A 24,943-nucleotide genomic window follows, 5' to 3' on the forward strand; every position below is an offset into this window, starting at 1 on the left:
CTCTCTCTCTCTCTCTCACTGCGTCTGTCTTTCTAACTGTGCAAGACTGTGGGGTGTACTGTCTGTTTGTTTTTTTCTTAATTTTCATTGCTTTTTAAATGTTGCTTGCTCCTGAATAAACATTGCTGGAGCTGTTGCATTTTAGTTTTTCTTTTCCTTCTTTCTCTAATCACTTTTTTGTTTTTATTTGTATGTTATGGGTTTTAACTATGACATCAAATAATTTCTGTCAGACCTTAGCCCTGTTGTGTAAGCTGTTGCTTTGTGTTATCATGCTCTTTGGTCAGTAGAGATGATTTTTGGCTGCAGTTTCACATTCTTGTCTGTGTTCTCACTCTCTTGCTCTCTCTCTCTCTCTTTTGGTTTCCCTGATTTTCTCCCTCTACCCTTAGATGACACCAGGATTAGGTCCAGTAGTGGCCGTATGGTGGTCACTCTTGGCAGCCTTCTAGATGACCAGCACTGGCATTCAGTCCTAATAGAGCGTTTCAACAAGCAGGTCAACTTCACCTTGGACAGACACACTCAGCACTTCCGAGCCAAAGGAGATGGCGACTCGTTGGAGGTTGATTATGAGGTACATCCCCTTTTATTCTGTTTTTTTCTCTTTTTATCAGTTTTATCAGGTCCACTTTAGAATAACATGGATATGCGCAGAATTCAATGATTCTGATTACAGTTGATTTATCGCCCAACTATTCCATCTTCAGTACTCACCCAACCATTCCAAATATTTAGTCCTTACCACCTACAGTACAACTGGCTCAAGCCCTTGGTGTCTGACAGTAAGGTGAATGCTTACTGAAATTGAGAAAATATGTCGATTTGCAGCACAGGACTGGAGATTAAATAAAAGACATGTCCTTCAAACAAGAAAACACAGTTAGAAAAAAGGCATATTTTGTCTTCTGTTTTACGCATAAGGAAATATTTTTATCATGGAAACAATTACTTGTTTCACATTACTTGCCAATGATTTTGCCAAGTAATGTGAATAGCTTTCATTGTTTATCTCTTCTGTCCATTTTCTCCACAAAGCTCAGTTTTGGAGGCATCCCACTGCCTGGGAAACCTGGAACATTCCTTAGGAAGAACTTCCATGGCTGTATGGAGAACCTCTATTACAATGGAGTCAACATTATAGACCTGGCCAAGCGCCGAAAACCCCAGATCTACAGTGTGGTATGAACATATTTATGACTCCAGAAGTGTGTTACATATTTTGTTGGATTATGGTACTACAAGTAACTTCTTGCTGGATCAATAAATACAAATATTAAACATTTACAAATATGCAGAGTCTTGCCAAACCCTATCTGACCTTTGAGTTTTTGAGATGCTGAGAGACAACATATGGGGTTTTTCTGAAAAGTGAGACAGTCACAGATTTGAGCTGAAAAGGTTATGTATTAGCTTATGTGCTGTACTAGCATTTTATCATGGAGGAAAAATGAGGGTTTGAGTGGAGTACACCCACTGATAGTTTGGTTCAGTGATCCCATGTCCACACAGCCCTGTGGCATTGGGATCAATGAGGTACTCACCTCACTCTGTTGTGACCTTTTCACGGATAAGAGAGCTCTTGGCCTCCGGATGTTCTCCTCCTGCTCCTACCAGTCTCAGTGGAGCAGTGACTGAGTGGCTCTGACATTTATTCAGGCTCTCTGCTACTCTGTGGGTTTATGCTCTCTCTCTCTCTCTCTCTCTCTCTCTCTCTCTCTCTCTCTCTCTCTCTCTCTCTCTCTCGCTCTCTTTCTCTCTCTCGCTCTCTTTCTCTCTCTCTTCTTCTATTTTTGTATCTCTATTTGTCTATGTATTTCATCTGTTCTTTCAATCGTTTCTCTGTTTCCCTTTTTCATTTCTCTATCCCTTCGTGGCCTTTTCTGCTCTATTCTTGCTCTTGTTTCTCTTTTCCTTTCATCCTCTCTCTCTGCTACTGTCTTGCCTTCTCTCTGTGATGCATTAGTACATTCTAGCAACTGGCATATTCTAGCATATATACTAGACTCTCTGTGTTCAGTCTGAGATCCTTGCATGGCCTCCTGTTGAATGATATTGATCCGCTGTCCATCCTCTCTAGGGCAACGTGACATTTTCATGCTCAGAGCCCCAGCTGGTGGCCATAACTTTCCAGAGCTCCATTGGTAGCTTCCTCTCCCTGCCAGCATTAGAGCCCACCCTGGAAGGATTCTCAGTGCGTTTCCAATTTCGTACATGGAACCCAGACGGCCTTCTGCTGTCCAGCAACCTGGCCTGGAAGCCCCACCGTCTAGTTCTCCAGATCAGCAGTGGCCGTTTGCGCCTCACCCACCAAACATCTCCTCTTAAGACCTCTGAGGTCTCCACAGGTGAGAATTCCAGTACTGGGCGTTTTGTCAGAGATTTTGTTAATTTCTTAAAAATCAAGACTCACACAGAAACCACTACACAGATATTATAAAAGCTCTCAGAACCAACATTTGACCTCAAAGTTGTCATTGCTTTAAGGACTTAAAACTTTCAATGAGGAAGGCAGACAAAACCAACTCATTCTCGGTGAATAGCACGATTCTTTCTTTTTCAAGGCCAAAGAAATGCTATTACTGCATTCTCTTTGAGGTAACACCATGTCTATATTTGTTGTCTTTCTGGCCACAGACAGAGTAGTAGCCCCCTTTAGTCTGCCATTCTTTTTTTTTTTTCCCCTGGGTGAATTATGCAATGATGAGCATCCATCCACATACTCATTCATGCAGACACAGACCACCACCTGTGTGTCCCAACTCAGCAATGGAACTTGACGTTGCATTCCACTACAATTGAAAGGAAGAAGGAGAACAAAGAAGGTCACTGTCCATCTGTTGTCTTTTAGAGACATGTCTGTGTCTGTGTTTTAGTCGTATACCTGGAGCACACTCTTTTTTTTTTCATCTCCCTCATTTCAAACGGTTACCCACTGAAACACAGAGCGTTAATTACACTCGATTGGAGGTAGCAGGGCTGAACAAACCCAATCTCAAACAGCTAGCAGATGGCTCACACAGAGGGGATTGTAGACACATGGCAACCAAACACAGTTTGGGTGCCCTTCACCGTAATGGCCAGAATTAATTAAATCAAACCTCAAAGCTGATTTGGCCTAGTTATTTTCCTCTAGATCTTCTTTGGAAGCAGAGAAAGAATATTATATTCTAGCTAATCTTTGTTTAAAGTTTACAGTTTAAACATTTTAACATGGAGGTTATAATACATGGTTTATAATATACACTGTAAAAAAAAAAATCTGTTGTTTTTATGGAAAAAACTGGCAACTGTGGTTGCCAGAATAATTCTGTAAAAAATACAGAAAAAAAAAACAACTTTACAGAAAAACCTGTAAATTTTACAGTTTAAAACTGTTGTAATTTGTAAGAGTAACTATTTCAACCGATAAATCCAACAGCCTTTAAATAGGAGAGTGCAGATGTAACCTGCGTTGTGTAGACCAGTGGCTCAACTTCAGGCCTGAGGACCCCCTTTCCCGCACCTATTTGTTTTAAATCTTTATTATCACAGTTAATTGAGTTAATGAAGGGCTTGATGATTAACTGATCAGAGGAATTAAGTGTGCCAGTCCTGAGCACAGTCCTGCACCAGACTCAAACTGGCAACTTCAGACATGGGAAGCGGGCATGCTAGCAAGGAGGCTAAAACCCATGGCCCGGTAACTTCTTCTGTCGCTAGCACGTTTCTTCAGGTGTTAGGGAGAGAGTTCGAGTCTGGTGCAGGACTGTGTGTGTCCACGCAACGCAGGTTACAGTACTACTATTATAGCAGTACTGCTAGCCTACTGATATATTGTTAAATATAGGCCTACTCAATTCTAAACAGACATATATCACGTTTTTTATTAAAAAACCCTTAATTTTAACATAGTTTTGCTGTAGGCCTATTTGTACATGTTCTTATCTGTAAAGTGTAACATATAAATTTGTAAAATGTAATACAGTTTCTTTCTGTATGAAAAATCTACCTGACAAAAAACATTATGTTAGCACTGTCATGCTGTAATTTTAACTGTATTATATTGTTTTTTGTATCACAGTTTTTATGTGCTTAAACTACAGTAATATGTAAATGCTTCAAAGAAATATGATTCTTTCAACATATTCTTACTTTAAAATGAACAGCTGTTTGGTTCAGTATTTTACTATAGTATACTGTAAATTAAACACTGCTTCATTGTTTTTCTATTTACAGTTTTTGATGTCATGATTTTACAGCACTTCACTGTTAATTTCGTGGATTTTTACAGTGTAATGATTTAGAAAATGTATGCTTTCAAAATTGTTTAGAACATTGTTTGATGGATTTTTACACACTGTTGTGCAGGACTGTGTCCTTTGGCTGGACAGTTTAATTGCACACATCTTTACTGACAGGTCAGAGAGTTAATGATGGGCTCTGGCACTCAGTGAGTCTCAGGTCCCGGGGTCTACAGATCATCCTCACTCTGGACAATGAGCCAGCTTCAACCATACAGTTAGAGGACCGCCTACAGTCAAGAGACAACCTGTTTTTCGGAGGTAAGGGGGGGGGGGGGGTATTTGTTTGTTTGTTTTTGCTTTTGTGGGGGTTTTTTGTTTGTTTGTTTGTTTTCCAGCACAAACTATCAAATGCAATTTATGTCTGAGAGCTAAGTCAAACTTCAGTTTTGGTGTGTCTCAAAGTCTAAGCATTTATGTAATGTATATAACATTTAGTTATCTAGTCACACTGAAATTTACATCTCTTTTACAACAGAGCTTTGGCCAAACCATAACAACAAAATATCTTTAAAATAGAACACACATAATATGCCAGTAGGTCAAAACAAAGCAAGTCCATTGCTTCATGCAAGTGAGGATGTGCAAATAGCAGCAAGCCATTAAAACCATGGGTACGCATTTTCAGAAAATTCTCTTAATTCTCTATCCTAATTTTTATAATCAGTAATGGAGATAAAATATACAAATTAAAGTGTTCTTTGTTTGTTTGTTTGTTTTTTAACGGACAGTGGACACCCTTATATGTAAAAGATAGCTTTCAATACTCCAACTGAACACTGGTGCTTCAAATAAAATGAGATCAAAATAGATTACACTTAGTACTATTACCCTGCAAAAAGAGACACAAATATGATGGGAATTGCACAAATATGGTTGGAACTGTACAAAAGTACACCAGTATAACTGCCTGATTGTGAAAGAAGGTCAGCCTGCCATTTGATACAGTGTGGTGATAATCTTGTGCTGATGACAAATTTTAGAGTGAAGATGGAATTTAATAATAGAGGATGAGGCCCTGGGGCTTGCACATACCAAACTTAAAAAGAAAAAAAAAAACCTAACAAGGATAAAAAGGCTGTTATTGCCAGTTTCCTCATAACCCAATATAAAATGAAAATCACATGTTAAGGTTGAATTTTCTAGAAAGCCATTCAGTGTGAAGTTTGGAGGAAATATTTTCATTAAGTGCAAAACCCAGATGTTTGTTGAATGATACCACCTCTGTTGATCTAACTTATCATAAGTCAGTTAGCCATCAAGTTTTCCAAGCGTCTTTTCAGTGAATTCACTGTAGAGTTGGTGTATTGTGTCATGTGCAATGATTTTCATATCTGTTCCCATATTACTTTATTCTTTACTGAATTCATTTTCACAATGCTGGGGGGGGGAGGGGGGGCTATGTTTGTGCTCATCTGCAGTAATCTTTATTTCCACATTTTTTTGTCACTGATATAAAATAGCCATTCACTCGTACTAGGAATGGATGCCAAACAAACCTAAGCAAAGTTTTATATAATTCATCTTTGTTTACTATCAGTATTAGAACAAATAAACACACAAACAAACAGACAAACAAGCAAGCAATGATTACCTGTTTGACAGAGAGTGGGAAGTGAGGAGGACAGGTATTAGGAACAAAAATCATTTTAGGATCATTTTAACACCTGTATTCTGTCTTATGTTCTCAGTGTAATGAGTGCCTTTGCACCTTGCTCCAAGAGGCTTAGACACCCAGCTTGTTTGACTGGCTGAGAGACTGAGTCTACCTGTCATTAACAACTGATTAAGATAATATCAGCCCAAGAGCCACATTCTAATTGATGAGCAATAAAGAATGAATTTGTAATCACAGCTAATTAATTGACTGGTCAGTGCATATAATTAAAGGCATATGCATTGATGACAGGTACACTACTTTAGTTTTAAAACTGCTTTGAAAGGCATGTTGCTTGTTTAAACAGGTTTGACTGTGAAAGACAAGTATAAATGTTTCTCCCCATTATTATCATTAGACTTTAGCTAGAGTGAAGCAGCAATGTAAGTGTGTAAAAAAATGAAAAGCATCTAGAATATCTAGAAATCCATAATACTTTCAAAATGTGATCTGGAAAACGGTCAAAGGACTAGCAAAATTTCAGAATCCAAACAAGTCAGATAAATGAACCAGATAAATCAAAAGACACACTTTTGCAAAGTTTTTAGGGTCATTATAACCTGATAAGTTTAGATCATTTTTCAACCTTTAAGTGGCTATTAGTAAAATTTTAATTGTGAGTTCAGGTTTTCAGTTTGTTGTCCAAAAGGGTTGCTCTTATACACGTTGTCAAAATTACAGTAATTTTGCTATATTTCATTTTTGTTAAATATATATTTCAAACCTAAATGTTCCAACTCTTTAATTTATCCCCATAGGTTGCCCTTCTTCCCAGAACAGCTCCAGTTGTGTAAACCCTACAGTGGCTTTTCAGGGATGTATGCGTCTTATTCTCATCAACAACCAGCCAATGAACCTGATGCTCGTTCAACAAGGAATTCTGGGGAGCTACAGCCAACTACAGTTTGATATTTGTGGCATTCAAGACCGGTATGACTGTACATATTTACTTAATTCATCCAATGATGACCCAAATTGTAGAACTGGCTGAATGTAATTTTACGGCAATTGTATTTCAGCATAAGTCAAAGTATTACCATTATTTAAGTATGGCAGGCATCTGAACTGGTCTCGTGGGTACTACGCCAATTGCTTAGGAAACATAAATGTTGTGTGATTTTGGATTTCATCAAGTGTCTTATTTATGTTTCAAATAAGCAAGCATGTCATAGCTTAATCTTCAAAGATTATCCTGTCCTTTTATGTTACATTTGAAGCAATTCCACATTACAAGTCACCGTTGATTTCAGCAATGGCTGTCATGGTGCTTTCCAAGTTAGGCATGGGCCTCAAATACACTTCAGAATACTCTTACTCAGCCAGCTGTGGTACAAGTAGGTCAATTATTTAATCTCAGTAAATAGTGGTTAAATTCCAAAGACAACAAATAACTGCAAACAATTGCAAAACTTAGAAAAGGACAATATTCAACATTTTCATTCTGTTGGTACTGGAAAGAGATATGAGGAAATTTCTGATAGGAATGTCTTATACATATTCCACGATTTGTATCCAGTTGGCATTTTATAAGCTCTGGACAGTGTATTCAGTAGCACGGGAGAAAATCTAAAGTGATAATTCATATGTAAAGAAATTCTGAAATGAAATTTGCTTGATTTAATAAGACTTTTGAGCAGAGTCTTGGATAAAGAAAATGTGTGCAGTATGCTGTTGTGTGAAATTCTTTGAAAGTGCAAAATAATATTCGCACTTTCACTTGCTTCTGTGCTTTTGATCATGTATAAGTGACCACGGTGGTGTCCTTTCACCATTTAGCTTTTTGTCTGCTGAGCTTAAACAGAGAGAAAGTCAAGAAGGATTTAAGTATTGACAAGGCCCTAATTAGAGGAAGTGAAAGTTCATTTGTCATAACATTCAAGTTAAAGGCCTACTAACAAGCTCGATCCCACTTCCTCTCACATCTCTTATTACTCCCGATGGGGATCGAGGGGTCTCATCGACTGACAGTCAAATAGTACACTGCATTGCCAGCGCAGCCACAGGAGGGTTTATTGAGAGGGAACAAACAAGAGAAAGACAAGTTCATTTCCTTGACTCCTCATTATCTCTTCAGTGATTAAACAGGATGCTGAGACGAAGCAAAGAAAAAAAAGTCACATGTGAAGATGCTGCAGTAGATTGGAAATTTCCACGGCATATTAGAGAATTGTGTATTAGAGCCTAGTGGTTATGATCACTAGTGTGAACTTGAAAAAAATGTTTGCAGAATCATTTTTCTGGAAAATAATTATAACTGTGTGATGCTCTTGGGTCTCATCGGTGCATATTACATGAGGCAATGCATGTCCACATATGTTGAGAGAGACAGAAAACTTATAGTTTAACAAAAAGCGTAAAAACCTGTAATGATGACCTTAGAGAAAAAAAGAAAGAAAAACTGGAGGCAGTGTTGTTATCCTTGAAAACATTGTCAGCACATAGGTCAGGTTAAAGGCTGTGAAACTCATTTGAAACTCTTTTTCAGCTTCTGACCTCTTTTCCACATAAAGCATATTTTCATTTTTTATGTCATTGCTTATGCGTTTTTCTAGCTTTGGTTTTTGCCGCCTACCTTCTCAGGATGTCGTAATCTCCATGGGAAGGCACAAATCACCAGCATGAAGTCAGATTACCATATTTCATGCAAGGGCTCTCATCCCATTTTTCAGTATGCTAATATATGTGTAGTAAGAGGCTGGGTGCATGAGGAGGACACATCCCTCTGGCCTGTCCTCAGGAGGGATTTTATGAATAGTGGCCTGGCATGGACATGACAAGACCCCTCCATCACCAGTGGCTCTAAATCATTCATGACCAGCTGTCGTCATCTGGGGGTCTTCGCCACACACAGTGTGGCACTTTTGGAGTGTCCTGTGCCAGCTGGAGTGGCAGCCAGAGGGCAGAGTGTTGGCTGATGGACTACTTCACTGCTCCTCTGCTCTATGTCTTTTTAGTAGACCCATAATTTCAATTGCCTGGCTAACATACACTCCCACCACTCAAATTATCTCATCTTTTGGTTCACGGGCATTGATGACAAGTTCTGTTCCACATCATTAGACTGCTTTGAGCTACAAAGCTGGAGAAAGACTTAAGTGTCAAACATCTAAAAAAGAATGGTTTAACACAGGTTGTCTTGTTCAGTGTAGTGTGTTTAAGTGGTAGCAATCAGATCTAAATTCACTTCAAAACTCTGCTACTTCAGTGCGTTCAAAAAGTAATAAAGCATATTCTGATCTCAAGCCATTTCAGAGAGAGGGAAGTTCTTATTTCAGATAAGGTATATGTGAAGGTTGAAATTATTTAAATGTCCAATAAAAGTGATGCAAGCATTGTTGTATTTAATTCTTATATAGTCTTTACAATTACTCAGACTCAGATTGACATGGGGTTACTTGTTAGCCAAGAAACTGTACTCATGTGTTAACTACAGGGTTATGACATTATGCGTTAAGCCATCTTGATATTTGCTGTAATGGTTATCATTTAGGTGAGGTGGAGCGAAAATTTCCCCAAATTTCCGATTGCTTGAGGTGAGAATGTTACGCCCGAGTGGTTCAAATCGGTGATTTCACAGTTTAATGAGGTCTGAATGAAACATAGAGCTAAGTGGTGAAATGAGTTGTACTCTTACCAAAAATCACATCTTTCATTCTATGAGCTGTGTAACATTTTCCAATCACCAGGAACAGCAATTAGTCCACAAATTTCCATTTATCGAAGCTTTTCACAAACATCCTCAGCAGTCATATAGGCTACTAAAACTTCATCGACCGGTTTATTGCCTGTGAGCAGTTCTGCAGATTGGGCAGCATAATTTTATGGTCCACCAAAGCCCCTTTCCTGAGTATGAGTAGAAATAGCACAGCGGTAATTAAACCATCACCTGAAACATTAGCCAGCCCATAGCTGACTCCCTCTGTGGTGGTTAATGGGAGCGGGAATGGCTGTTCGGTATGTGGAGCCCTCATAAAGCAGAGCTCTCCTGGGAGTGGACAAGGAAGCGATACGGTGTGAAATAATATATGCAGGCTTAAAAGGCTGGTAATTGTGAAATTTAAGGCAACAAGATGAATGCACTATTAATCAAAATATCTCTGGAGCGGCTTCTCAAACATCTGAGTATTAAATGTTGTTTTTAGAACGGCTGATTAGCATTCCTTGCATGTTGGGAGTGAATTAAAGAAATTTGTCCTCAGAAAACAGTTGAAGTGGATTTCAATGCAGCATAGAATAAATTACAGAAAAGTCTTGCAATATATGTTGTACCAGCAGTGAATTATTTAGATGCAGGCCTTTTGCTTAACATGGCTATATCACTAATGTGTAGTTAATTAGATTAATGTTCCTGAAAGTTGTGGAGATGCCAACTGAAAATAAGAAAATCTTCAGCAGATGTTAACAGAAATGCCTTTGTCTGTCGAGTTGGGTCAGCTTTTTGACCCCTTATAAAGACCGTTATGTTTTATTACCTTTGTACTTTGTTGAGGAATGATGTAATGTTGGCAGTCAGTTACACTCAAACATTTGGTGGGGAAACAAAGAGATCATGTGTACCATGATCCTTTGTTTACAATATTCAGTGGGTTGAAACTTAAATCACTTTTTTTTTTTCCATTTATGAAAAAGTAGTCAAGATGTTGCCTCTGAAAATGTCAGCTTTTTATTCATCTCAGTTACCATCAAAAAATCATTTCCAAAAGTGTGTGTGTGTGTGTGTGTGTGTGTGCATGCATGTCTGTGTGTGTGTGTGTGTGTGTGTGCGTGTGCATGCACGTACACATGTGTCACATTCACGGTAATATTTAACTTTTTAATATTTATGTTATTTCCATTTAATTAGAGTGTTTCTGCAAAGATTATGTGGTGTTACTCATCGAAAAACACAGAATGAACATTTTCTCAACAAAATGATCTGTGCCTGGGATTGAGTAGTGTTGAAATGGCATTTTGATTCCCTTTTGACGCAACTTGAAAGCTATTTTCACCTCTTTACATGCAAATTTCCCCGAATCTTCATTCAATATTCACAATGTCAGCAAGTTGAAGAAACCTCTTCCTCTTCTTCATTTGATTTAATAGACTGGTTGACACACTGCATTAAGGACAATTGCAATGCAAACACTTTTGTGCATGCATGACTTCATAAGACGCTTTCCCTGTCAGTTGAAAATCGTCATGGTTGTATTTTCACTAATTCATTTTTAGGTCCAATTTAGTCAGTCGGCCTACATCTTTAGAGATTTGATGTAACTGCCAAAGATTCACTGTCACTCACAGACATGCACACACATGCAGCTACATACACCGCATTCGTGTCTCCCTCTTCCTTTCCCTCCCTCTCTGAAACACTCTGTTTCTCTGTAACTGCACTCCAGCTGTCTTCCTAAATTCTGCGAACATGGCGGCAGGTGTTCCCAGACGTGGAACTCTTTCTACTGTGATTGTTCTGGAACAGGATACAGTGGGGCCACCTGTCATAACTGTAAGTCTGACTTTGCTAAATGTATCCACATGACATATGGACCTACATTTTCTGGAAGCCTTAATAAATAATTCCCAAATATGCTGATTTTGGTGTGTAAGCAGTATCATTCGGTAAACAACCCACTCTGCAGCCTATGACGTATTACAAAATGTGTGGATATGGCAAAACATAAATATCTTTGATTTGAAAATATAAGTGCAGAGTGGTATTAGAGTTGTGTCTTTCACAGAATATAATATAGAGCGAGGAAAAAAAAAAAAAAAAATATATATATATATATATATATATATATATATATTTGTGTGTGTGTGTGTAACTTTATACACACACACACACACACACACACATACACACTGTTTCTTATTCTTATATTGACTTCCCCTATGATGTGAAACATCTCAGCCTGTGTGTATTTTATAAGTGTTTTTTTGCTCCCTCCCAATCCACACAACCATAGCTGTCTTTGAGACATCCTGTGAGGCACATAGGCTGTTGGGTAGTTCCTCAGGATTCTACTCCATTGATCCAGATGGGAGTGGTCCTCTGGGTCCAGTCCAAGTCTACTGTAATATGACAGGTGAGCTGGGCTTTAAAGTGTGTGTCAAAAAAACAACAACAAAAAAACAAACATATATCAGTGCAATCTCAGATTATCAGTTCAAGTATGCCGTTGCATCGAATTATACCTGTTCTTGTTCAAATATTGTAATCCAGTCTCATCTTAATCTATAAATTCTGGTGGGCTTCTGTCCTGAAACATCATTTATGTTGCTTTATCTTTGGTTTTAAGAAAACTATCCACATGTTCCCTTTGATGAATGATGTCCTATTTTCTTTTTTTTTTTTTTAAATTTCTAAATATTCTACTTCCATACAATGTGTCATTGTATGGGGCAGACATGAATTAAAATGTATTTGTGGCAATTAAGAGATTTCACAACAGTAACACGTTTTATCTTTCACAGAGCAAAAAGTATGGACAGTCATCTCCCATAACAACACAAATCCAGTTCGGGTCCAGGGATCCACATTAGAGAAACCCTACATCATGCATTTCAACTACAGTGCCTCTCCTGAACAACTGCACACTCTTCTATCTGATTCAGAACACTGTGAACAAGAGGTCACATATCAGTGCAGGAAATCCCGTCTTTTCAACACATGGGGTGAGTTCTGACAAACTTTCACCAGGTCTGCACTGTTTCTTTTGTCCAGTCTTTTGTCCAGTTCCTCTGCATGTTCAGAAAGATAACCATACCACCCTCAGCACGCCTGATCCTGGAAGCTAAGCAGAGTTGGGCTTGGTTAGTACTTAGATGGGAGACTGCCTGGGAATACCAAGTGCTGTAAGCTTTTCTTTTGGGGGTAGCTGTGGCCTAAAGGATCAAGAAGCAGGCTTGTGACCGAAAGGTCATTGGTTCAGTCCCCTGCACCAGCAGGAAAAACTCTCCCTCAATACTCCCTCAACACCCACAGCCTTAAGCAAGGCACTTAACCCCCAACTGCTCCCAGAGTGCGGCACTGCGTCTGCCCACTGCTCCTGGTCCTAGTGTGTGTGTGTGTGTGTGTGTGTGTGTGTGTGCTCACTGCTCCTAGTGTGTGTATAGGATGGGTTAAATGCAGAGGTTTAACTTCACTGCTCACTGTTCCTAGTGTTTGTGTGACCAATAAAGAACTTCACTTAACTCAACATGTCCTGTGACAATATAGCATGTTTCCAAACTGTTTTTGTTGTTTTTTTAACTTTTTTTCTTTTCTACTTTAATAGTAAGAGTTGGTTGACTTTAAAACCTTACTATATTTTCAGAGCTAGGCACTCAGATTCAGTACCTATAAAAACATAAATTATCAGTATCATTTGCTAGTCTTCTTGTTATTACTGCCAGCATAAATTTCACTCTACTCTGCTTCACCCAATGACTCCAAAAGCCCGAAGAAGCAATTTATAACAACTGATACTCTAAATATAGTACTTTCTAACTTGGATTTCCACCTGGACATTTAAACAACATTTCTGTGCCAGTGGAGGTTGTAAATGAGTGTGGAGTAAATTATACGTTCCAAGTTTATTGGAAAAATGATGTGACTGAATCCTCCTGAGGCAGGCATCATGTCTCTGTGGACAATAAACAGGAATATTATTTCGAAACTCTTGGATCTTTCATCACAAGATTGTTTTTCTTTTTCTTCTGCTTACCGAAGACATAAAGCATGTGTCTCTTTTTTAAAGATTGAAAAAAAAAAATCTGTTAGTTGTGACAATGTAACAATGTTCTTTACAGTAAAATGATCTTTATTCTTTTGTAGTCCTCTTCTTAATTTAAAAACAATTTTACTCAAAGATATGTCCAATTTTGACTTAATATAATGAAACCAGACAAAGAATAATTTGATGTTTTCATTTATGGGAACCAGCTAAAGAACATGATTGTCCAACAAAATGACATCTTTGAGAATTAAAAACTGAGGGACAATTCATATTGAGAATGAACAGAAGGTCATATCATATTTGGTCATCAAACAGATATAATTTTGAATAGTGTTTTAGTCTGAAATTAATTAAAATCAAATGGTTAGATGCTCTTATAGCTGGTATTTTAATACAAACCACAGGATGATAAAAGACTGTGAATTCCTCACTCTACAGCAGTTCAGCAACACTAGCTTTCAAGGGTTTGTCAAACAAGCTTTTAAAAATGATGACTTTTTTTTTTTTTTGATCACATGAAGTGTTGGGATAGATAAAAAAACACTCAGATCATTTTAGAACAATTAAAACTGGCAATACATTAACTAGAATCAGAAAATTAGTGATAAGGTACACCAAAACAATCAACACCTAATGCACAAATGTTTAATTAAGAAACACTTAATCCACTTTACCTTAAGTTCATTAATTAGTCCAGTTTTAGTTGGAAACAGTGTGAGGGAAAAAAAAAAAAACTCAAACCTTGTGTGTTTGGGTGCTGACCAAGGAAAATCCTACATAATCCCTGGATTTTTTGTGATAGCCTCAGACTCAGACACTCAAGATAATAAATACTGTTTGGACTGGGTACCTCTCGACATGAATCAAAAACAAGGTGGATTAATCTGGATCCTGATCGCTGCAATCTCTAGTAAACATTTAGATTTAAAGCTCTAAACAGTGCCAGGCATTTAGGTATCAATCAGCATTTGCAGGTCGTTACCTCTTGGAAAACTGGAACCTTGCCCTCACTCATAAAATGAATATGTATTGGATTTCTCCATAATTTATTATCCAGCAGTTACAGTCATGGTGGGCAGAGACCATTAACGCTGAATAAATCTGTTTCCTGTTGACATGATGTTGTTTAATGAAATGATTTTGTGACTGCTACAGTGGTGGAGGAGGAAAACATACTGAAGTAGAAGTGATGTTGTTTTGTGGGAGTAGCAGTTTGTGAATTATGCTTGGAAAAATATTGTATGTCCTCACCAGACCTATCAGAATCTTGGTGGAATGTTAATTTGTGTCTAATTATTGGGACAGAGCTTCCCTATGTAAATGTACCTGAATAATTAATCTGAATAAATGCCCAAGTGTCATTATTTTAAAACTGAATCTAGCCTTCACCAGCGGGCCAGTCAGCATTTATCATTAGACGTTGGTTAATTTTTAATTGCTGACATTTTTTGGCATCTTGTGTCGTTGCATGTTTAAAATGAATCTAGTCAGCTAAATCTCTTTGGCCATCATACTATGTTAACGTACACAACAAGGATAAAATCACTCAAATCAGAAATGTATTGCTCTAGAGTAGGTTCAGATGTCTGTATTTTATAGAAATTTGTTTGTGTGTACTCTGTGTTATCAGGATAAACTTCATAAACACCAGATAAAATACCACTGTGCTTGTTTAAGTCTTTATTTTAGCACCGTGAAGCTGAAGGCTCACATTACACAGTTTCTCCCTAACGCCTGTCTTCCTGCTTGCTCCTAAAGTGAATGATGCATTGATTCAAACTACCAGATTTGAAGGAAACCAAATTATTTTAAACACCTCACAAGTGAATTTAATATGATTATAAAATATCTGTTTGAGAAAAATACTTCATCCTCAATGTTCTGAGTTTAAGATACACTGCTGTTAGTTTGTCTTAGCAGCTTTCCATTCTTTGTTACAGACGGCATACCACTGTCTTGGTGGGTGGACCGTAGTGGAGAGAGACGTACCTACTGGGGAGGCTTCCTGCCTGGAGTGCAGCAGTGCTCCTGCAGCTTAGAGGAAAACTGCATAGACATGAACTTCTTCTGCAACTGTGACGCTGACAGAGACCAATGGTAACCTGGCAAACATGTCCCACGATGTCTGCTAGACCACAAAATACCATTCACTCACTGGCTAGTGTCGCAGAAGATGAATGACTTGCGTTTAGCATTGACTGTCTTAAATGTTGAATGTATCATGACACAGCAGTAGGTTTTTGATTCGATTATTCTGGAGAGTATAGTGATGCAACGTCAAGGTTTGTTGCAGATCAGTACTTTTTGGAAAAGTCAGTGCCTGTCTCTTTTTCTAGCCTGATATTAATGCTGCTATACTTCTCTTTTCCTGTTTACATCAGATGATCTAAAGTTAACCGAAAATATTTACTTGTATGTGTATTTCAACCTTATGTTCATTCTGATATTGCATACAGTCTATTATATACAAATTATGCATAATATATTTATAAAAATATATTATTGCACTTTATTCTGTATCAAAATATATAACACCAGATATAATATTGTAACATGTAATATGTTTATGTTATTAAGTTATTAAGTTATCAGAAATAAGCACACACCTGATTAGAGACAAGATGAAAAATGAAAACTACTGTAATTGGACACTTGGATCGCTGCTCTGGACTATATTAACCATGTTTTGCAAACTTTTGGATGTGTGCGTGTGTATGTGTGCATGTGTATGTGTACGTGTGTGTGTGCGTGCGTGTTGGTTACAGGGTGAATGATACTGGGCTGCTCTCTTATAAAGACCACTTGCCAGTGAGTGACATAATAATAGGAGACACTTACAGGCCGGGCTCAAAGGCAGTCTACAATGTTGGACCACTGCGTTGTTATGGTGACAGTAGGTGAACTGTTCTCTTTTTCGTTTGCTATGGACTATTATTTACACTACCCTAAAACATAAATCCTATTCTTTGCTTTCTAAAGTGAGCAAGATATCAAATTACAGAGTAGAATTATACAATGCCCAAGACACTCTTGTAGAATTTCTTCCTTATATTCCATGTAGATCCTACTGGACAAAAACATAATGAGGTAGCAATCTCTGCCTGCATGAACTGATTTTGAATAGAAAACATTTTACACTCTAATTACTTGATATCACTTGACAGTACGCATGCCTTTTTTCTTTTCTTTTTTCCCAGCATCTCTCTGGAATGCTGCATCCTTCTATGAAGAATCTTCATACCTGCATTTCCCAACTTTTCAAGCTCAGTTTTCTTTTGACATATCCTTCTACTTCAAGACTAGCTCCCCAACTGGAGTCTTCTTGGAGAACCTGGGTGCCCAAGATTTCATCCGAGTGGAGCTCAGTTGTAAGTTTCTACTTGTTTTTGTTTTGTCTCTGAAGTAAGGGTAGTTGGATAGAAAATAGAGATCCAGAACAGTGGGAGAGTTACAGTATCTCTGAATTCTAAATCCTGCACGTCACTTGTTCCCTCACTGGGACAGCCGCATTATCAGCCTGCCAGTGCAGTCAGGGATCGGCAGAGAGTGTGCACAAATGGATATCAATGCTGAGTAAAGAATGACAAAAGGAATAGAAAGTGTTGCTTTATGAATATTGATGAATTTACTTCACTACATATTTGCGCCTATTTACAGTATTTAAAATAATAGCTATTTGTATATTCTATACTTATTTACAGTCAACTGTAAAAGAGTTCATATTCATGTTTATGGTTTGAATGTAATTAGTATCATTTTTTTTTTTTTTTTTTTGCGAATATTAATATCTGTGTGGTGTAAACATATTTACTGCTGGAGAAAACACATTCTTTTGCACTAGCACTTGTTATAATTATGTAGAGATAGAGATTCTGATCTTCTCATATATACATATATAACGATTCTAAACATCTCATTAGAAGTGGCCATATAACTGCACTATAGCTGATACCTACGTACTCTTACCCTCAGCTCCATTGGCTGTGACCTTTTCGTTTGATGTTGGTAATGGTGTGGTGCCTCTGGTCGTGAAGTCTCCAGTTCCTCTTAATGATCGGCAATGGCACTGGGTCAGAGCTGAGCGCAATGTGAAGGAGGCCTCGCTACAGGTGGACCAGTTGCCTTTGCGATTCTTGGAGACACCTCTGGATGGACACCTTCGTCTCCAGCTCAACAGCCAGCTTTTCATAGGTAGGGCAGACCACTTCTGGAAGGCTTTGGCAGAAGGGAGTTGTTGTTTTTTTTTTCTGTTTTCAGGTAGTTATTGTAATAGTTTTTTTGTTTGTTTGTTTGTTTGTTTGGTTGTATACATTTATTTCTTAGAAATGCTCAGTTTTTATTCTCAGTTCCTCTATACTGATGCTACTTGGCTACTCCTTTGTTTATGTGCGGCATGTCTAGGGAAAGCATACAGATGTTATTGTTGTTTAATTTTGGCAATGTGGCCAAAGAAAACCCCAAATGACAAAAGGAGCGTGTTATGTCTGTTGTAGCACCTACCTCTTGGCTTCCTAAAGCCATGAGCTTAATAACATCTTGGTGTTCTTGTATATCTTATTTCAACCACATATATCTCCGAGCTTAGCACAAAATTGTAAATGTCAAATGATGAAATAATGACACAGTAAAAACTGTCCTAATTTGTTTGCATCTAAGGTGGAACAGCCTCCAGACAGAGGGGCTTTCTTGGTTGCATTAGAGCTCTCAACATGAATGGGGTCAATTATGACCTGGAGGAGCGAGCCAAAGTGACCCCTGGGGTGAGCGCTGACTGCCCAGGACACTGCAGCAATTCAGCTGGTCTCTGCCACAACCGGGGGAAATGCATTGAGAAGAGCAGTGGCTACGTATGTGACTGCACTCACTCGGCTTATGGAGGACCATCCTGCAAGGAAGGTAGGCGGCATGTTTGAGTCATGAATATTTGGTTGAACAGAAATGCCTGGTTTTCAAACATTTGAAATCTGGAACATGACTTTGAAAGGTACTGAACAGTCATGCTTTGCGTGAGCAAAACTGAAATGCAGGAAATATTTAAAGTGTTTTCTTCAAGAGGACTTAAGGTTCTCATTGGTGGCCTTTTAATTAACGCAGAAGAATAACTTAATAAAATATTTATATATTTCCTCTTTTAATCACCACATGACTGTAAGGGTTACAATAGAGCAATTAAGAAATGTAAGCTCTGAATGAATACTGATTATTGTCGAGAGAGTGGTGACTTGCCCCTGGTCAGCAGCTTTGCTACAAATGTGATGAAATCATAATGCAATATCTGGCACAGTATTGATATGTAACAAGGATTCATCATTATGAATTGTGAGGGAAAACTGATATTTAAAGAATGTATTTTAGCAAGACTGAATTACCCCAGTGCTGAGTAAACAGTGCTGCTCTTTGAGCAACTTTTCTGTTTCAAAGGCTTTTTTAACTGCTCCAATGTTGAGCTTTTGATGTTGCCAGCATGCCCTGTAGACATGGCAAGACATGGTAGTGTTGGAGGCACATCGAGAGATACTTCTGAATGTTTTGATGTCGCGTTTTTTAAACAAAGCTTCTTCTGTTATGAGCATCTTTTAAGTTAGAATAGGTTTCCCCCTCCATTACGGCCTAGTTGAAAAAGCAATATTGACACATCGTAATCTGGATTACATCTGTGCAGATAAAGGCTTCATTTTTCCTGCCTGTGCTTGTGTGGGTGGTGAGATCTTTGCACTGTAATTTTTTCATCTTATGAAAACTCATTTAAAAACCTGTCAGTGAAAACGGAAAAATCCGCCAAATGTGAGGTGAAATCAAAATAATTATAATGCATTTTCCACAGCAGACTTTGGAATTTAAAAAAAGAAAGAAAGAAAAGAAAAAAGAGGGGAAAAAAAGAAGAAAACAAAAACAAAAAGAAAAAAGAAAAAAACAAAAAGAAAAAAGAGGGGGAAAAAAGAAGAAGAAAAAAACAAAGAATGCAGAAAAATGTATATATGAAGATGTTAAAAACTGTCTCTGAATTCTTCACCTAACAGCATTCCACAAGGTTATGTGTGAAGGTGTTGAGATCTGTGACATTCAAAGAGTAGATTGAGCTCCATTTGAAGAGATGATCAAAGCTAGAGAAGATGAGTTGAGATGAGATGAGAAAGCTTAGCTGTCTCTCTCTCTCTGTCAGGTCTGTCTCACACTCTATCACTAATCTGGACAGCCATTATGATGGTGCTCAGACATAGACTGATACTATAATAGAGGAAGGATGGGAGGGGGGTCACATTCAAGACAGACAGTCTCTTCTCTGGTCTTGTGCATGTTCTGCATTTGCATTGAGCCACACTGATGGATGCGTTCAGATGCTTCATTAAGGAGCTCGACATTGGGGTGAGCCTCTTATGCATTTCATCAATGTCTTGGGAAGGTGACTGTCATTCTGTCTAAGAGGATCCCGGATTTTCTCATTTTCCTTTTGCCTTGGTGTTTTCATCCATCCTGCCTTAACTTAATACCACTGACAAATGCTCTTTGCTGAAAAGAGCATTCACTAGAGCTAATGAAGACCTGACGTATATACCACTTCATCTGCAATTCATTTTTGCATCCTTTGTCACTGTCCTCATGCTCTCCTTATTTACCATGACTTGGTCAGCAGCAACACTTTTTCAGTTTCTTCTTTTATGGTAAACAAATGTGATCTCTCTCTGTTCTTTAGAGGTGTCTGTGTCCTTTGAGAGAGGCTCTTCAGTTACATACATCTTCCAGGAGCCCTTTTCGGTCGTGCAGAACAGGTCTGCCCAGGACTCTTCAGTATCTTCTGAATATAGCAAATCAAGGGAAGATGTGGCCTTCAGTTTCCTCACTACTCAAAGCCCTGCCATGCTGCTTACAGTCAACACGTTCAGTCAGCAGTATGTGGCAGTCATCTTGGCTCATAATGGTAAGCATATTCGTAAAAAGCTACTTAAAACAGATTTTGTTTAGTTATCAAGGAATAAGCGTAGTTTTTCAATCAAGGACACTTTGTCATCATAGTCTGTAAATTTGTAATTATTTAGGGAATTATAGTTGGACCATGCATTTAGCAGCATAGACCAACTTAACTATAATTCATATAATTCATTTGAAACAATATTCAAAAATTTATTTATCTTGATTCACAACTATAACTTGACCCTCTGCTCATTTTCAATATGAATCATCCCTAAGTTTTTAAATCTCAAAGATTTTGTTGAACAACCATATTCTTTAGCTGTTTCCTATAAATGAAAACATCAGATCATTCTTAGTCTGGTATAGCATACTAATTACTAAATAATAATAACAATAATAATAATAATAATAATAATAATTATATATATATATAATATATATATATATATATACTGCTGAGCAGTCTACCATATGTCTATTGAACCACTTTTAAAAAGTTGAGCAAACAATCAGGTTACTGGTCAAAGTCAAGTAGAGCTAAAAATATTATCAAGCTATGAGGTGTAACTCCTCTAGACTGCCTTTTCATGTCATAGCCTCTCTTACCATGGGTAACCTATTGCCTCCAAGCCCGCTGAGCCGACGAAATCCCCCTGTATGAATATAAAAGACACACGTGCAGTGTTGAGTGACACCCTTTAGCTCCTCTGTGTCAAAGCTCTTTTGTGCTAAATCCATTCTCTTGGATGAGTCATGCTTCTGTAAATATTGAAAGATCAGGCAGGCGTGCATTATTCTTTGTAATCCTCAGTACACAGAAAAAGTCAGGAGGTCTCTCAAACACAACTTAATACTCTTTTTTTTCCAAACCTTTGGGGTGGCATTTTACAGTCAACCGGGCTCCACTTGATAATGTGAAGCCCTCTTTTTCTCTCTGATCCCCCTCTAGCGAGTGTGAATGTGTGTATGTGGGAGGGACACTAAATGCATTGACATAATCAATGCAGAACAAAGAGCTCAAGGCTGCTATGAAATTAATATTTATATGTCTTCTGAAGTGAGCTCTGAGGTCATGATCAAACAGTCTATATATAACTGATTTTGGCACCCTGTCTCTCTTGTGTCAGATGTTGAATTTCTGAAATATAAAGGTTTTTTTACGCAATTGAGTTGTTGGAGTGCCTCAGGATGTGATATTCAAATAAAGAGACCTAGATTGCTTGGCGAGACCTTGTGGATATGAGCTGTCATGCCTGAAATTGTATGCATAAATCCAAATCTGGTCATAAAAGGAGATATGAGTGTTATATGTTTGTGTTTCCATCATTTAGGTGTTATAACAGTGCGCTGAATGTCATTTTTCATTGCATCAATTTGAAATCTGCAGGAAGTCTGCAGATTTGGTATCGCTTTCACAAAGAAAGGACACCTAATGTGTTCAGCCCAGGACGGGAAAGTCTGGCAGATGGGCAGCTGCATCGTGTCCGTATTCACAGGGAGGGGAAGGACGTGTATGTACAGGTCAGTTTCTTTTTTTGTGGTGACTCCAAATACAAGCTCACCATCAAAGCAGTTAACAGATATTCCACATACCCAGGTGCTTCAACCATAAAATGGAGCAAATACATGTAGTTGACTTTTTTTAGTCCAGATGTTCATTCTAGTATCAGGAAACAAGATAAAACAAATGATTAAAAAAAAAAGTGATGTTATACAACATACGATATGATGTCAAACATCATACCGTATTTCTGTTTATATCTCTAAAAAGACATGCTATGGCTTCCTCATATTTTCATTCAAAATGCTGTCTTTTTTATTTGTTAGGTTGACAAAGAAAACCAAAAATACGCCCTCTCCTATGACACAGAGCTTCACTCATTACGGTCCTTGACATTAGGCAAATTTACAGGTAAACAGTTGCAGCTTGTTTATGAAATATTTGCTATTTTTATATTTATTTTAAAAAGACCAGATGAAGATCATCCATTAGAAATCTACACAGTTTTGGGCTTTTGTTCTCTATATGTCCGTAATGCCAACTCTTTATTTAAAATCTCTTGTAATGTTGATGAGGTAGCACAAAGAAAGCCATGGTCTTGAAACTCAACCCTGACTGTCATTAGGGAAAGTGTGCAACTTTGCCAGCGATACCTTCATTTCTGATTAAGTTGCTCAATGTGTTTGAATCTTGCTTGGTTAATGTAGGACATAAAAGTTTGATAACGAAGACGCTAATATGTTGTAAAGATTAGTCTGACATGAAAGGTTTTGTGATGCTGAAACAACAACCTTAAAAAAATACAAACATTATACGCTATTATTTTTTTCCTGTCCTCAACGTTCTCTTACAGGAAAAGATATACTGGATGAAGAAGTGGCCCTTGCTGGTTCCAGAGGCTTTATTGGATGTTTTTCATCTGTTCAGTACAATCATGTGGCTCCACTAAAAGTGGCATTACTGAATCGGGGGAGTTCATTGGTGAGCATACGTGGTCACCTGCTGGAGTCCAACTGTGGAGCTCTGGCAGATTTAACAGCTTCAAACTCTCACACAGGTGAGCATCTTCATTGAAGAACGTGAATCCAGAGGATTCTTGAATGGTTCAGTTTTTGTTGAGTCTTCAGTGTCCATGTGAAAGAAATGTTGGGTCACATATAAACTATATGTCACTGGTCAACCTTACTATTTCAAAGTTTATTGCAAAATTTTATTTTATTTTATATTTAATTTAATTTGCCATTTGGCTGTGCCTGACAGAAACTGTGTTTTTATGACTTCATTATTTTTTTTTTATTATTGTATGTTTACCTCCATCTTTTGTAGATCGTGCAGAAGAGACAGGCAAAGATCACACGAATCATAACGATAATGATGATCCCCAAAGTGATTCAGCAGTAATTGGAGGTCGGTTTCGTCGCCTAAACCTGATTTATTGTTTTACTGTGGGAGTCTGCAAAGTATGAAATAACCCCCACTGCTCTTTTTCATTCTCTCCCTCTGTCATTCTTTCCTATGTTTCTCTTTCTTTGTTCATAAAGTACTTTACACAGAGTCTTACCCAAAATCTGTTTAATCACGTGGAGTTAAGATGTCCCATAAAGGCATTATTTCTTTATCCGGGCAGAGGACTGTATGTTGGGTCGGCATTTGTCTCAGTCAGGCTGTGAAAAACTTTATTTCGCCAGTTACCACATATTTTAAACCAGAGTTTTAGGCCTTGGTTGAGTATTTGGCACATGACATATTCACTTTGTGAACATCGCCATTGTACATCCCCTTAAAGAAATCTCCTGCCTCTTCCTCAGGTGTTGTCACAGCTGTGGTCTTCATCATCCTCTGTGTATTGGCAGTGATGATCCATTTCCTCTATCAACACCGGCGGGCCAGAAGAACTGCCAGTATCAAAGAGAAAGAGCATCGACACAATTTGGAAGCTGCATACAGGGCTGAGCTTCACCTGCACAACTCAATGCGGGATGGCATGAAGGAGTATTACATATGACCGACTGGATGACCCCCTGGTCTTGTAGCTGATGACAGTCCTTATCCTGTTTAATTCCCCCTGCTAGACTTGGTGGCACAACCTTAACCTTTTTCCTTCTTTGGAGGGGGCTCGGAAGAGATCCCTTTCAAGAGGAGTTTTGGGTAATGAGAGAATTCTTCTGATCTGCATAGGTACAGTAGTAGCTAGTAGTTGTGCAAAGAAATGTCCCTGAAGTGTGAGGTTAACAGGGTGAGGCATTGCTGAAGTAGATACTGTGTCTTGTGGCAGGTTCATTTCATGATTATACAGTTCTCCTGAGGAGGATGTTAGTGTTTATGAAGATAATGGTATAGGAAGAAGTTCAGGACACCAGAGGACCAGATCCCTCTTGTCTAACCAGCTGCCAGAGACAGAAGATGACCTTGATGGCTGCACTCTGAAAGGATGGTAGCTGAGGAAAAGCAGGCCTCCACCATCTGCAAAGCTTGCCTTCAGTTGAGTAATCACCCCACAAATTTGTTATTCCTGGAAAACGAAATGACAACATCAACAACAGCAGCAACAACAACAAAAACACTTAAACACATAAATATTTACAGATTCTGTAATCTGTAAAATGTAATCTAGTTTGGTTTAGAAGTGTAGAAGATTTGTGCAGACAAATCAAGAAAGCATGTTGGTCTAGATATGTTGGTCTGAATCAGGGTTTATTCCCAAACCCATCAATGGTCTAAAGGATAAAAGAATTATGTTTGTAGATGAGCATGGACAGACTATGGAGGCTTCCTAATAATTTGGGTTTTATTGGTACAGTGTCATATTGCTGAATAGGATTATGAACTTGAGAATGTATTAATGAGTAACTACAAGTGAAGCTACAGAGTGGTCCTTGAAAGTTGGCAAGGG

The 24,943-nt window shown here is 38.1% G+C and overlaps 1 protein-coding gene across 1 annotated transcript in view; it reads left to right on the top strand.

The window, feature by feature from the left end:
* The window catches only part of cntnap5a (contactin associated protein family member 5a), a 45,522-nt gene extending 21,467 nt beyond the window's left edge, over positions 1–24,055 (top strand). The window contains exons 5-23 of the mRNA XM_030785721.1: positions 393–577; positions 1,039–1,182; positions 2,081–2,348; positions 4,401–4,544; positions 6,699–6,870; positions 11,319–11,425; positions 11,886–12,005; positions 12,394–12,594; positions 15,578–15,734; positions 16,403–16,530; positions 16,835–17,005; positions 17,610–17,828; positions 18,294–18,533; positions 20,332–20,556; positions 21,937–22,070; positions 22,377–22,461; positions 22,904–23,107; positions 23,377–23,457; positions 23,859–24,055. Of these exons, the coding sequence (XP_030641581.1) occupies positions 393–577; positions 1,039–1,182; positions 2,081–2,348; positions 4,401–4,544; positions 6,699–6,870; positions 11,319–11,425; positions 11,886–12,005; positions 12,394–12,594; positions 15,578–15,734; positions 16,403–16,530; positions 16,835–17,005; positions 17,610–17,828; positions 18,294–18,533; positions 20,332–20,556; positions 21,937–22,070; positions 22,377–22,461; positions 22,904–23,107; positions 23,377–23,457; positions 23,859–24,055 (3,182 nt within the window). The remainder of the gene's footprint in view (positions 1–392; positions 578–1,038; positions 1,183–2,080; positions 2,349–4,400; positions 4,545–6,698; positions 6,871–11,318; positions 11,426–11,885; positions 12,006–12,393; positions 12,595–15,577; positions 15,735–16,402; positions 16,531–16,834; positions 17,006–17,609; positions 17,829–18,293; positions 18,534–20,331; positions 20,557–21,936; positions 22,071–22,376; positions 22,462–22,903; positions 23,108–23,376; positions 23,458–23,858) is intronic.
* Positions 24,056–24,943: the final 888 nt, after the last annotated feature.

This window comes from Chanos chanos, chromosome 10 (assembly GCF_902362185.1).
Source record: "Chanos chanos chromosome 10, fChaCha1.1, whole genome shotgun sequence".
Classification (NCBI taxonomy): Eukaryota; Metazoa; Chordata; class Actinopteri; order Gonorynchiformes; family Chanidae; genus Chanos; species Chanos chanos.